General features: G+C 69.1%; 1 protein-coding gene across 1 annotated transcript; it reads left to right on the top strand.

Annotated features, from left to right (window-relative positions):
- The first annotated feature begins 6,618 nt into the window (after nt 1–6,618).
- ANKRD35 (ankyrin repeat domain 35) lies at nt 6,619–12,843 on the top strand. Its single transcript, XM_068921945.1, has 13 exons — nt 6,619–6,657; nt 7,351–7,481; nt 7,595–7,683; nt 7,930–7,994; nt 8,354–8,411; nt 8,646–8,716; nt 8,799–8,905; nt 9,189–9,388; nt 9,862–11,111; nt 11,148–11,726; nt 12,382–12,471; nt 12,582–12,647; nt 12,781–12,843. The coding sequence occupies exons 1-13, from the start codon at nt 6,619–6,621 to the stop codon at nt 12,841–12,843; spliced, it is 2,808 nt and encodes a 935-aa protein (XP_068778046.1).
- Nucleotides 12,844–13,423: the final 580 nt, after the last annotated feature.

The following is a 13,423-nucleotide window of genomic DNA, read 5'->3' as shown; positions in this document are numbered from 1 at the left end:
GCACTCGGAGCCTCCCCGGCCGCCCCAAAAGGCACTCGGAGCCTCCCCGGCCGCCCCCAAAGGCACTCGGAGCCTCCCCGGCCGCCCCCAAAGGCACTCAGAGCCTCCCCGGCCGCCCCAAAAGGCACTCGGAGCGTGCCCGGCTGCCCCGAAAGGCACTCGGAGCCTCCCCGGCCTCCCCGAAAGGCACTCGGAGCCTCCCCAGCCCCCTGAAAGGCACTCGGAGCCTACCCGGCCTCCCCGAAAGGCACTCGGAGCCTCCCCAGCAGCCCCGAAGGGCACTGGCAGCCGGCCCGGCCGCCCCGAAAGGCACTCGGAGCCTCCCCGGCCACCCCGAAAGGCACTCGGAGGCGGCCCGGCCGCCCCGAAAGGCACTCGGAGCCTCCCCGGCCGCCCCGAAAGGCACTCGGAGCCTCCCCGGCCACTCCAAAAGGCACTCGGAGCCAGCCCGGCCACCCCGAAAGGCACTCGGAGCCTCGCTGGCCGCCCCGAAAGGCACTCGGAGGCGGCCCGGCCGCCCCGAAAGGCACTCGGAGCCTGCCTGGCCGCCCAAAAAGGCACTCGGAGCCGGCCCGGCTGCCCACAAAGGCACTCGGAGGCGGCCCGGCTGCCCCAAAAGGCACTCGGAGCCTCCCCGGCCGCCCCAAAAGGCACTCGGAGCCTCGCCGGCCGCCCCGAAAGGCACTCGGAGCCTCCCCGGCCGCCCCAAAAGGCACTCGGAGGCGGCACGGCCGCCCCGGAAGGCACTCGGAGGCGACCCGGCCGCCCCGAAAGGCACTCGGAGCCTCCCCGGCCGCCCCGAAAGGCACTCGGAGCCTCGCTGGCCGCCCCGAAGGGCACTCGGAGGTGACCCGGACGCCCCCAAAGGCACTCGGAGCCTCCCCGGCCGCCCCAAAAGGCACTCGGAGCCTCGCCGGCCGCCCCGAAAGGCACTCGGAGGTGACCCGGCCGCCCCAAAAGGCACTCGGAGCCTCCCCGGCCGCCCCCAAAGGCACTCGGAGCCTCCCCGGCCGCCCCGAAAGGCACTCGGAGCCTCGCCGGCCGCCCCGAAAGGCACTCGGAGCCTCGCCGGCCGCCCCGAAAGGCACTCGGAGCCTCCCCGGCCGCCCCGAAAGGCACTCGGAGCCTCCCCGGCCGCCCCGAAAGGCACTCGGAGGCGGCCCGGCCGCCCCGAAAGGCACTCGGAGGCGGCCCGGCCGCCCCGAAAGGCACTCGGAGCCTCCCCGGCTGCCCCGAAGGGCACTCGGAGGTGACCCGGACGCCCCCAAAGGCACTCGGAGCCTCCCCGGCCGCCCCGAAAGGCACTCGGAGCCTCGCCGGCCGCCCCGAAAGGCACTCGGAGCCTCCCCGGCCCCCCGAAAGGCACTCGGAGCCTCCCCGGCCGCCCCCAAAGGCACTCGGAGCCTCCCCGGCCGCCCCGAAAGGCACTCGGAGCCTCGCCGGCCACCCCGAAAGGCACTCGGAGCCTCCCCGGCCGCCCCGAAAGGCACTCGGAGCCTCCCCGGCCGCCCCGAAGGGCACTCGGAGCCGGCCCGGCCGCCCCGAAAGGCACTCGGAGCCGGCCCGGCCGCCCTGAAAGGCACTCGGAGGCGGTCTGGCCGCCCCGAAAGGCACTCGGAGCCTCCCCGGCCGCCCCGAAAGGCACTCGGAGCCTCCCCGGCCGCCCCAAAAGGCACTCGGAGCCTCCCCGGCCCCCCGAAAGGCACTCGGAGCCTCCCCGGCCGCCCCGAAAGGCACTCGGAGCCTCCCCGGCCGCCCCGAAAGGCACTCGGAGCCTCCCCGGCCGCCCCGAAAGGCACTCGGAGCCTCCCCGGCCACCCCGAAAGGCACTCGGAGCCTCCCCGGCCGCCCACAAAGGCACTCGGAGCCTCCCCGGCCGCCCCGAAAGGCACTCGGAGCCTCCCCAGCCGCCCCGAAAGGCACTCGCAGGCGACCCGGCCGCCCCGAAAGGCACTCGGAGGCGACCCGGCCGCCCCGAAAGGCACTCGGAGCCTCCCCGGCCGCCCCGAAAGGCACTCGGAGGCGGCCCGGCCGCCCCGAAAGGCACTCGGAGCCTCCCCGGCTGCCCCGAAGGGCACTCGGAGCTGGTCCGGGCGCCCCGAAGGGCACTCGGAGCCTCCCCGGCCCCCTGAAAGGCACTCGGAGCCTCCCCGGCTGCCCCGAAAGGCACTCGGAGCCTCCCCGGCCGCCCCGAAGGGCACTGGCAGCCGGCCCGGCCGCCCCGAAAGCCACTCGGAGCCTCCCCGGCCACCCCGAAAGGCACTCGGAGCCTCCCCGGCCACCCCGAAAGGCACTCGGAGCCAGCCCGGCCACCCCGAAAGGCACTCGGAGGCGGCCTGGCCGCCCAAAAAGGCACTCGGAGCCGGTCTGGCCGCCCCGAAAGGCACTCGGAGCGTGCCCGGACGCCCCGAAAGGCACTCAGAGCCTCGCCGGCCGCCCCGAAAGGCACTCTAAGCCTCGCTGGCCGCCCCGAAAGGCACTCGGAGCCTGCCTGGATGTCCGAAAAGGCACCCGGAGCCGGCCCGGCCTCAACGAAAGGCACTCGGAGCCTCGCTGGCCGCCCCGAAAGGCACTCGGAGCCTCGCTGGCCTCCCCGAAAGGCACTCGGAGCCTGCCTGGCCGCCCAAAAAGGCACGCGGAGCCGGCCCGGCTGCCCACAAAGGCACTCGGAGGCGGCCCGGCCGCCCCAAAAGGTACTCGGAGGCGGCCGGGCCGCCCCGAAAGGCACTTGGAGCCAGCACGGCCGCCCCGAAAGCCACTCGGAGCCTCCCGGGCCGCCCCAAAAGGCACTCGGAGGCGGCCCGGCCGCCCCGAAAGGCACTCGGAGCCTCCCCGGCCGCCCCGAAAGGCACTCGGAGCCTCCCCGGCCGCCCCGAAAGGCACTCGGAGCCTCCCCGGCCACCCCAAAAGGCACTCGGAGGCGGTCCGGCCGCCCCGAAAGGCACTCGGAGGCGGTCTGGCCGCCCCGAAAGGCACTTGGAGCCTCCCCGGCCGCCCCCAAAGGAACTCGGAGCCTCCCCGGCCGCCCCGAAAGGCACTCGGAGGCTTTCCGGCCACACCGAAAGGCACTCGGAGGCGGCCCAGGCCCCCCAAAAGGCACTCGGAGCCTCCTCGGCCGCCCCGAAAGGTACTCGGAGGCGGCCGGGCCGCCCCAAAAGGCACTCGGAGCCTCCCCGGCCGCCCCAAAAGGCACTCGGAGCCTCCCCGGCTGCCCCGAAAGGCACTGGCAGCCGGCCGGCCGCCCCGAAAGGCACTGGCAGCCGGCCCGGCCGCCCCGAAAGGCACTCGGAGCCTCCCCGGCCGCCCCGAAAGGCACTCGGAGCCTCCCCGGCCACCCCGAAAGGCACTCGGAGGCGGCCCGGCCGCCCCGAAAGGCACTCGGAGCCTCCCCGGCCGCCCCCAAAGGCACTCGGAGCCTCCCCGGCCGCCCCAAAAGGCACTCGGAGCCTCGCCGGCCGCCCCGAAAGGCACTCGGAGCCTCGCCGGCCGCCCCGAAAGGCACTCGGAGCCTCCCCAGCCGCCCACAAAGGCACTCGGAGCCGGCCCGGCCGCCCCGAAAGGCACTCGGAGCCTCCCCGGCCGCCCCGAAAGGCACTCGAAGCCTCGCTGGCCGCCCCGAAAGGCACTCGGAGCCTGCCTGGATGTCCGAAAAGGCACTCGGAGCCGGCCCGGCCTCAACGAAAGGCACTCGGAGCCTCGCTGGCCGCCCCGAAAGGCACTCGGAGCCTCGCTGGCCGCCCCGAAAGGCACTCGGAGCCTGCCTGGCCGCCCAAAAAGGCACGCGGAGCCGGCCCGGCTGCCCACAAAGGCACTCGGAGGCGGCCCGGCCGCCCCAAAAGGTACTCGGAGGCGGCCGGGCCGCCCCGAAAGGCACTCGGAGCCAGCACGGCCGCCCCGAAAGCCACTCGGAGCCTCCCCGGCCGCCCCAAAAGGCACTCGGAGGCGGCCCGGCCGCCCCGGAAGGCACTCGGAGCCTCCCCGGCCGCCCCGAAAGGCACTCGGAGCCTCCCCGGCCGCCCCGAAAGGCACTCGGAGGCGGCCCGGCCGCCCCGAAAGGCACTCGGAGCCTCCCCGGCCGCCCCGAAAGGCACTCGGAGCCTCCCCGGCCGCCCCGAAAGGCACTCGGAGCCTCCCCGGCCGCCCCGAAAGGCACTCGGAGGCGGTCCGGCCGCCCCGAAAGGCACTCGGAGGCGGCCGGGCCGCCCCCAAAGGCACTCGGAGCCTCCCCGGCTGCCCCGAAGGGCACTCGGAGGTGACCCGGCCGCCCCCAAAGGCACTCGGAGCCTCCACGGCCGCCCCGAAAGGCACTCGGAGCCTCGCCGGCCGCCCCGAAAGGCACTCGGAGGTGACCCGGCCGCCCCCAAAGGCACTCGGAGCCTCCCCGGCCGCCCCAAAAGGCACTCGGAGCCTCGCCGGCCGCCCCGAAAGGCACTCGGAGCCTCGCCGGCCGCCCCGAAAGGCACTCGGAGGCGGCCCGACCGCCCCGAAAGGCACTCGGAGCCTCCCCGGCCGCCCCGAAAGGCACTCGGAGCCTCCCCGGCCGCCCCAAAAGGCACTCGGAGGCGGCCCGGCCGCCCCGGAAGGCACTCGGAGCCTCCCCGGCCGCCCCGAAAGGCACTCGGAGCCTCCCCGGCCGCCCCGAAAGGCACTCGGAGGCGGTCCGGCCGCCCCGAAAGGCACTCGGAGGCGGCCGGGCCGCCCCGAAAGGCACTCGGAGCCTCCCCGGCTGCCCCGAAGGGCACTCGGAGGTGACCCGGCCGCCCCCAAAGGCACTCGGATTCTCCACGGCCGCCCCGAAAGGCACTCGGAGCCTCGCCGGCCGCCCCGAAAGGCACTCGGAGCCTCGCCGGCCGCCCCGAAAGGCACTCGGAGCCTCGCCGGCCGCCCCGAAAGGCACTCGGAGCCTCCCCGGCCGCCCCGAAAGGCACTCGGAGCCTCCCCGGCCGCCCCGAAAGGCACTCGGAGCCTCCCCGGCCGCCCCGAAGGGCACTCGGAACCGGCCCGGCCGCCCCGAAGGGCACTCGGAGCCTCCCCGGCCGCCCCCAAAGGCACTCGGAGCCTCCCCGGCCGCCCCAAAAGGCACTCGGAGCCTCCCCGGCCGCCCCAAAAGGCACTCGGAGCCTCGCCGGCCGCCCCAAAAGGCACTCGGAGCCTCGCCGGCCGCCCCGAAAGGCACTCGGAGCCTCGCCGGCCGCCCCGAAAGGCACTCGGAGCCTCCCCGGCCACCCCGAAAGGCACTCGGAGGCTTTCCGGCCGCCCCGAAAGGCACTCGGAGGCGGCCCGGCCGCCCCGAAAGGCACTCGGAGCCGGCCCGGCCGCCCCGAAAGGCACTCGGAGCCGGCCCGGCCGCCCCGAAAGGCACTCGGAGCCTCGCCGGCCGCCCCGAAAGGCACTCGGAGCCTCCCCGGCCGCCCCGAAAGGCACTCGGAGCCTCCCCGGCCGCCCACAAACGCACTCGGAGGCGGCCCGGCTGCCCACAAAGGCACTGAGAGGTTGCCCGGCTGCCCACAAAGGCACTGAGAGGTGGCCCGGCTGCCCACAAAGGCACTGAGAGGTGGCCCGGCCGCCCCGAAAGGCACTGAGAGGTGGCCCGGCCGCCCCGAAAGGCACTCAGAGGTGGCCCGGCCGCCCCGAAAGGCACCCGGAGGTGGCCCGGTCTCCCACAAAAGCACTCGGAGCCTCCCCGGCCGCCCCGAAAGGCACTCGGAGGCGGTCCGGCCACCCCAAAAGGCACTCGGAGGCGGTCCGGCCGCCCCGAAAGGCCCTGATGGTACAACAGAGTAACAGCTCGAGCTGGATGCCTCTGGGGAGGGACCCAGAACAAAAGAATTCTGAAGTAATTATACTCTTTACAGTCTTATTTCCCCTCTCGCCAGTGGAAGTCTCTTCCAATCTTCTTTACTGAGTCGGTGGTCTCTTTCCCTCTGATGGGTCCATGTCTACATCGCGGGACGGTTGCTAGACGGTTGCTATGCTCCTGCTCCACAGTACCTTATCTTATCCGTAGGTCAGCTGTTACCTCTGTTCATTCTGGTCACTCTGTTCTGTATCCTTGAGGGCTGGCTCTAGCTGATTTTGCAGTCGCGTCGTCAGCAATGTTCTTTGGGTTACAGTTCAGTCCCTTGGCCTGCAGGCTTCACCTACTTTAGGCACTTATGCTAAGCAAGAGTCAGACTTATGCTAAGCTGAAACTAAGTCAGCTACAATTCCCTTCTCTAACAATGCTTTGGGAGCTCGGAGATGCCCGGGCTCTGGGGCTGCAGCCCTGGGAAGGGCCTCAGGGCTTGGCTGGTTCCAGGGGGTCCCTTCTGCCACCCCATTGGGCTTTTCCCCGTGGTCCAGCCCATGGGCTGATCCCATGCCAAACGCCAGGTCCCAGCTCTCCTTCCCAAGCAGCCCTGGAGCCAGCATACGGGACAAGCCCGGGCTGGGTGTGAGCCAGGGTCAGGTGCGTGGGGCGGCGCCGAGCAGCCAGTGCCACCCGAACCTAGCACCGAGCACTCAGCACCGCCACGCTCGGCATCTGCAGGATGCTGCGCTGGCCCTCTGCACCCCAGCACCATCCAGGTAGGTTTTTTCAGCCACGGGAAGTGCCTGGGGCACAGGGGAGCCACCAACATGAAGAAGATGTTCTCGTGCTCCAGCTCGCAGGTGGCGGTGAGTCCCCAGCTGGGCTCTTTTTTCCGGCAGTGCTGGCCCTGGGGGGGGGGTGGTCCCCAGCCCACCCTGGCGCTGGAAAAAGTCCCTCATGCATGGAATCGCATCCCCGTCCTGGCCCTGTGCTCAGCCCCAAGTCTGGCCCCAGAGCCCAGCGAGGCACTGTCTCAGCCTGACAAACCCGCCAGGCGGGCGCAGGCAGGGACATGCTCCAGCCTCACCTCTCCTTTCCAGGCTCTGCTGCCGGCATGGAGCCGGCTTGGCTCCAAGAGCACCCTATAAGCAGCGCCTTCCCCGTGCAACTCCATCCCAGTGCAGCAAAAAGTGAAACTGAGGCACAGCTCCCTGCCACCCAGACTGCCTGCCTGGGAGGCAGCTCACTACTCCTCAAACCCTGAAGCACTGCCCCCGGGGCAGCCCCTCCATCCCCGCAGCAAGCTGCCAGGGTGGCGGGCATCCCCGCGCCTGGCGCTGGGCCCGGGCACTGCTGCCGCCGGCAGAGCTGACTCATTAGGCTTTGAGCAATCGTGGGTTTTGTGCAACACCCCTCTGCCAGGGCAAGCACTGCGGTGGGTCTGCATGTCCTCTGTCAGCCCATGCCTCAGTTTCCCCTCACTGCTCGGAGAGGAAGGGCGCGTTTACCCCTGCAGAACAGGGAGGCCGACGATACACTCCTCCACAAACCAACCGCAGGTGGAGAGCTGGAACAAGCATGACCAGAAGCTTTTCGAAGCCGTGGAGAAGGGCGATGTGGGCCGGGTAGCTGTCCTGGCTGCCCGCAAAACAGCCAGACCCACCAAGCTCAACGCCATGGGCCAATCCGCGTATGTGAGCCAGGGTGCCCGGACAGGGGGATCAAGCTCGGGAGCTGTTCGTGCTGCTCCAGGCATGGCCAGGCGCTGTGAGTGCCGGGGTCCCAGTCGCTTTTGCCTTCCAGGTTTCACCTGGCCGCCTCCAAGGGTCTCACAGAGTGCCTGACGCTGCTGCTGGCCCACGGGGCCCCTGTTAACGAGAAGAATGATGACGGTACGTGGGGCAGCTGGGGCTCAGCCCCGTCCCCATGCCCCAGCTTGGCAGGACACCACCAGCACCGCTCTGGGGATAGAGCCTGCAGCCCCACTCTAGCACAGCCCAGCCCGGGTCTTCTCCGGTGCCCAGCGAAGGGCTGAGTGGGTCTCCAACCAACACCCCAATACGCCAAGCCCATGTGGCAGGTTCCCCACGGACCATGTCCCCCTGGGTGCCGCAGGGCCCAACGCTGCTCTCTCACAGGCAGCACCGCTCTGCACCTGGCCACCATTGCCTGCCAGCCCCAGTGCGTCAAGGTCCTGCTGCAGGTACGAGGCTGCACGGGATGGGGATGGAGACACAAAAGGGGATGCAGATGGGGACAGGGACAAGGATGGGGAGGGAAACAGGGAAGGGGATAGGATGGTGATGCAGACAGGGATGGGGACAGGGATGGGGTTGGGGACAGGTTTGGGGAAAGGGACAAGGATGGGGACAGGGATGGAGACAGGGAAGGGGATAGGATGGTGATGCAGACAGGGACGGGGACAGGGAAGGGAACAGCAATAAGGCAGCTGCAGAAGGGGTTGTGGGGGGACAGCAGGGCGGGAGCAGGGCAGGACGCCTGGGTCCTTTTCCCAGCTTGGGGAGGGGGGCCCATGCCCTCTGCCCCACTCCCCTCCCACAGTATGGTGCCAATGAGGGCCATGTGGACGGGCAGAGCCGGACCCCGCTGCACTGGGCCGGTGAGTGCCGGCGTGGGGACCCGGGTGCATGGGTGGGTCCCCAGGGATGGAGAGCCGCGAGGGCATGTGGGTGGGCACGGATCCCACTGTGTGGGAGCTGTGTGGGGACACAGGGCTGCCTTTGAGGCTCTCGTGCAGGGAGTCCACCCCGCCATCCCCATGTCTGACCGACTCCGAGCCCCCCAAGATAATGGGGGACCGCGGACTGCCAGTGCTGATGCTTCCCCCCTGCAGCCTCCTCCGGCTGCGCCTCCAGCGTGCTGCTGCTCTGCGACCACGAGGCCCTACTGGACGTGACTGATGGCGTGAGTGGGGGCCGGCGGGTGGCGAGAGCCAGCTCAGGGTGCTGCAGGGCCAATGGTCACCCCTCGTGCCCCCCCACCCCAGAATGGGCAGACACCCCTGATGATTGCTGCGCGGGGCAACCACGCTGCCATCTGCGCCCAGCTCCTGCAGAGAGGGGCCGACCCCAACCTCGCCGACAAGGACATGAAGTGAGTCATCCCAGGTTGCCGAAGAGGGGGATTTGGGGGACGGTTTGGGGGCTACAGGGTGGCAACGTGGCTCAGTGTTCTCCCGCCAGTGCATTGAGTGATTGCTCCCTGCAAAGAGCAGCTCCAACGTTGTCCCCAAGGATCCCCAAAGCCCCTAGATGCCACCACCACCTCTCCTTGGTCCCCACGGAGAGGTGCTGGGCAGGGAAAAATGGCCACAAGGGGTCAGCATGGAAAGTTGTGCCATCGAGCCACCATGTCACAGTGTCACCACTCCTGGCAGGACAGCACTGATCCTGGCCTGCGAGAGCTGCAGTGTGGAGGCGGCCGAGCTGCTGCTGAGCCATGGGGCGGCCGCGGCAGCCCAGGACCGGATGGGCCATGACGCCCACCACTATGCCTGGCAGGCGCCAAGCCGTGTGCTCCGGCGACTGCTGCGTGCCACTGGCAGCAGGGTGCCAAGCCGAGGAGAGGGCACGGCAGGTGACACATCCTGCTGCACCCCGCCACATCCTGCTGCCACTGGCTTTGCACCCTAACCCATCCCGCTAAGGCCCCTTTTCCACTCCCTGGTCATTGCTCAGCCAGGATATTGGTTGCTTATTTTATTAGAAAAGGCAAAAAGGGAGCTTTTCCACGGATGCCTGCTGGCTTAGCTCATTGCACGGCCACCGCCAGCTGCTTTTGGCTTTGCTTTGCGGGACTTGGCTGGCACTGCTTTGCGGGGAGCCCAGTTCGCACGGCCACTGCTCTGTGGAGCGGGCACTGCAGCAGAGCCAAGACCATGCCGACAGCCTGGGTGGCCCTGCAGGTGGCTCGCCCCATCCCCGCTGCACTGCACTCTGAGTTCCCGATGGGAAAAGTATTGCCAGGGGCACCACAGCTCTGCCCTTGGCTGCCCATGGCTTGGAAATGTGGTGCATTGAGCCTTCGCGGGTCGTTTCTTCTCCCGCCAGCAGGGAAAGGAGCTGGTTGTCCTGGGGATGCCGAGATGCAGGTAAAGCCAGCAGCCACTTCCCTGCGCGATGCACCCGTGGCCTCCGACTCCTGTTCAACGCACGCCGTGGCTTGCTCCCACGTGTCCCAGGCGGCCCCAGCTTGCAACAGCACAGACGACAGCGAGGAGGAGGAGGAGGAGGAGGAAGGCTGTGACGCGGAGGAGTGGCGGTGCCGCTGCGAAGCCGAGCGGGCCAAGGTCCTGCAGCTGGAGCAGCAGCTGGTGACAAAGGTGCGGGAGTGCGAGTGGCTCTCGGCCGCCCGTCGGACAACAGCGCGCAGCCTCTGGCAGCGGGTGCGAGAGCTGGAGCAGCTGCTGCTGGGGACAAAGAGTGAAGCCGGGACAGAGCCGGAGGATGACTATTGCCTGACCCTCCTGGCCGAGCACCTGCGGGAGCTGAGGAGGAGGAAGGAGGAGGCGGCAGGAGGCTTGGCGGCACCGGAGGAAGAGGAGGAGCGGCAGCAAGGTGAGCCAGAGCGGGAGGATGCGTGCAGGAGGCTACGGGAGCTCGAGGACCACTCAGAAAACCCACCAGCCACGATCGCCGCCGCCGAGCAGGCCCAGCTTGACGGGGACGAGCAGCGGCTGTGGGCACCTCTGGCACTGTTCCTCTCCTGGCTGGAGGAAACCTGCACCAAACTGCGGGCGGAGAAGCTCACCGTCTTCACCAGGAGCAAGGGACTGAGGAAGGAGGTGGAGGAAGCTTTGAGGAGCAAACTGCATTATGAGGTGGTGTCGGCCGACGCCGTCCGGAAAAGCCTGGCGGCCTGGGAGAAGCTGGCACTGGGGCTGGAGCAGGCGCTGAGCCACGCCGACGAGAGTCATGCCGAGCTGCTGCGGAGATCCCGGCCCCTCCTGGAGACCCTCCGGGCCCTGCAGAGTCAGCGGGAGCTGGAGGAGCCGCTCGACGGGGCAGCGCCTTCCCGCTCGCCAGAGAACGGCAGGGCCAAGCCAGAGGAAGTGAATCCAAGCCAGGCAGAAAAAAGCCAGAGCCAAGCACGCACGCTGGAGAGAGAGGCCGAAGAGCGGCCGCGGGCCAGGAGCTCCAAGTTGGAGAAGGAGGTGCTGGAGCTCAAGGAGAGCAACGGAAGGCTCCTGGGCGAGCTGGCCCAGCTGGGCCGGGAGCGTGAGCGGCTGCAGGAAGAGCTGCGTGGGCTGCGAGAGCGGGACGCCAGTGCGGCGGCGGCCACCGAGGGGCCTGGGCAGCGGGCAGCCGCCCTGGCCCGGGCGCTGGAGGCCGAGCAGGAGGAGACGACACGGCTGAGACGGCGGCTGGCGGCACAGCGGCGGGAGCTGGCGGTGCTGCGAGACAGCCTGGGCGCCCAGGCCCAGGAAGAGGCCGGCAACCAGCTCCCTGGCGCCTGCATCCTCCAGGAGCTGCACTGCAAGCTGGACGGGCTGGTGAGGACGCAGCACGAGGCCTTGCAACTCGTGTCGCAGATGGAAGGCGAAGGCGAGGCACTCGGGGATGCCCCGCGGCCGCCGGGTGAAAGAGACCCCCGCGGTCGCTGGGACGAGGACGGCGGAGACGGGCCAGCCGCAGGGGCCGCGCTGCGCTCCCGCGAGGAGATGACCCCAGACATCCCAGAGGGCAGCCGGGCGCTGCGGCGGGAGCTGGAGGCAGCCAGCGCTGAGGCCGCGCGCTGGGCCGAGGCTGCGGCTGCCGAGAGGAGGGCGAAGGAGGAGCTGGAGGTGCGGGCAGCCGAGCGGGAGCAGGAGGCACGGGAGCTGCAGGTGACATCGCGGGGGCTAGAGAGGAGCGTGGAGAAGCTCAGCGCCAAAGTGGGTGAGCTCGCCAGGGCCTGCCAGGACAAGGAGGGGAAGGTAAGAGTCAGGGCCCACACACAAGGCTAACAGGAGGAGGCAGCCCCTTCCCATCACCATCCCCTTGCCATCGGTATGTCCTTGCCATCGTTATGTCCTTCCCATCGCCGTTCCCATCACCATCACTTGCCCATCACCGTCCCCTTCTCATTCTCTCCTTCCCATTGCCATCCCTTTCCCATTGCCATCCCTTTCCCATCATAATCTCTTTCCCTGCCCATCAATATCCCCTTCCCATCATCATCCCCTTCCCATAGTCATCACCTTCCCGTTCCCATCATTATCCCCTTCCCAACACCATCTCCTTCCCATCACCGTCCCCTTCCCATTGCCATCACCTGCCCGCCAACATCCCCTTCCCATCACCATCCCCTCCTCCTTCCCAACACCATCCTTTTCCCACCATCATCCCCTTCCCATCGCTATCTCCTCCTGATAAAGCCAACCTGATCCATGGAAATGCCTAACACCCAGCAGGAGCGAGAATTTCCCGTTGTGCAAAAAGATCTCAAAGCGCCCATTTCTCAGCCAACTTTGGGGGGGGGGGGGCAGGCAGGAGGGTTGAGACAACTCCCGGGGGTAGCAGCGGGGCAGGAGCCAGCCCCCCGTTTTTCCCCGTCGGCTCCCAACTCTGCTCCCTGCTGCCTGACGCCAGATCAAGCAGCTGCTGGCGGAGATGGAGAAGCTCTCAGCGGAGGTGCTGGCAGTCCGCAGCGAGAGCGTCCGGCTGCAGCTCCGGCTGGAGGTGGGTCCCCGGCACCCGGCATCGCCCGCCAGCATTGCCTGGCATCGCCCACCGGCATCGCCCACCGGCATTGCCCCGGCTCTGCTTCCAACCTCCTTTTTTCCCACCAGCTCCAGCAGAAAAACCACCAGGACATCGTCACCATCTACAGAACCCACTTGCTCAACGCCGCCCAGGTAGGAGTCGGAGGCATCTCTGCCCTGGAGGGTGTTTTGGGCTGAAATGCTGCAAAATGCAATTTTTAGCCAGCGCTGGAGGCTGGGACGGAGTCTGGGTGCAGCGGGTCCCGGCTGAGCTTTGCTCCGGCAGGGGTTCATGGACGAGGTGGTGCACGGCATGCTGCTGCGGATCCTGCGGACGGGGGACGCCTGACGCCGCCGGGACGGATCCCGCACGTGCCCCGAAGCCATTAAACGGGAAAAGCTGCTCTGCGTGTGCTGCCTTCCTCCGGAACGGGATGGGGATGGGGACGGGGATGGGGACGGGGATGGGGGGGCCGGGGGGACCAGGGCGGCTGCACCCACCACCTAGCGCCGGGGGCATAGGGCACCCTGGGGGTGGCGGGGCTGGGTGGCCCCCTGGCCCCAGGACTAGTTAGTGGTACTGGTCAGGCCCTGGGCAGGACTAACCAGTGGGACTGGTGAGGCCCCAGCCCCAGGACAGAACTAGTTAGTGGTGCTAGTCAGTCCCCAGGCCAGGACTAGTTAGCAGTGCCGGTCACCCCCGGGCAGGACTAGTTAGCGGTGCCAGTCATCCCAGGCCAGGACTAGTTAGCAGTGCCAGTCACCCCTGGGGAGGTCTAGTTAGCGGTGCCGGTCAATCCCCAGGCCAGGACTAGTTAGCGGTGCCGGTCAGTCCCCAGGCCAGGACTAGTTAGCGGTGCCAGTCACCCCTGGGGAGGTCTAGTTAGTGGTGCCGGTCAATCCCCAGGCCAGGACTAGTTAGCGGTGCC

The sequence above is a fragment of the Struthio camelus genome, chromosome 30, assembly GCF_040807025.1.
Source record: "Struthio camelus isolate bStrCam1 chromosome 30, bStrCam1.hap1, whole genome shotgun sequence".
Classification (NCBI taxonomy): Eukaryota; Metazoa; Chordata; class Aves; order Struthioniformes; family Struthionidae; genus Struthio; species Struthio camelus.
Note: the sequence above shows the minus strand (reverse complement) of the source record. Positions and strands in the feature narration are given on the sequence as shown.

Bases quoted from the DNA above. Each gene is read 5' to 3' on its own strand.
- ANKRD35 (XM_068921945.1), top strand. From the start codon at position 6,619: ATGAAGAAGATGTTCTCGTGCTCCAGCTCGCAGGTGGCG. The intron at 7,482-7,594 runs GTATGTGAGCCA...TTTGCCTTCCAG, and splicing joins AACGCCATGGGCCAATCCGC to GTTTCACCTGGCCGCCTCCA. The intron at 12,648-12,780 runs GTAGGAGTCGGA...TTGCTCCGGCAG, and splicing joins ACTTGCTCAACGCCGCCCAG to GGGTTCATGGACGAGGTGGT.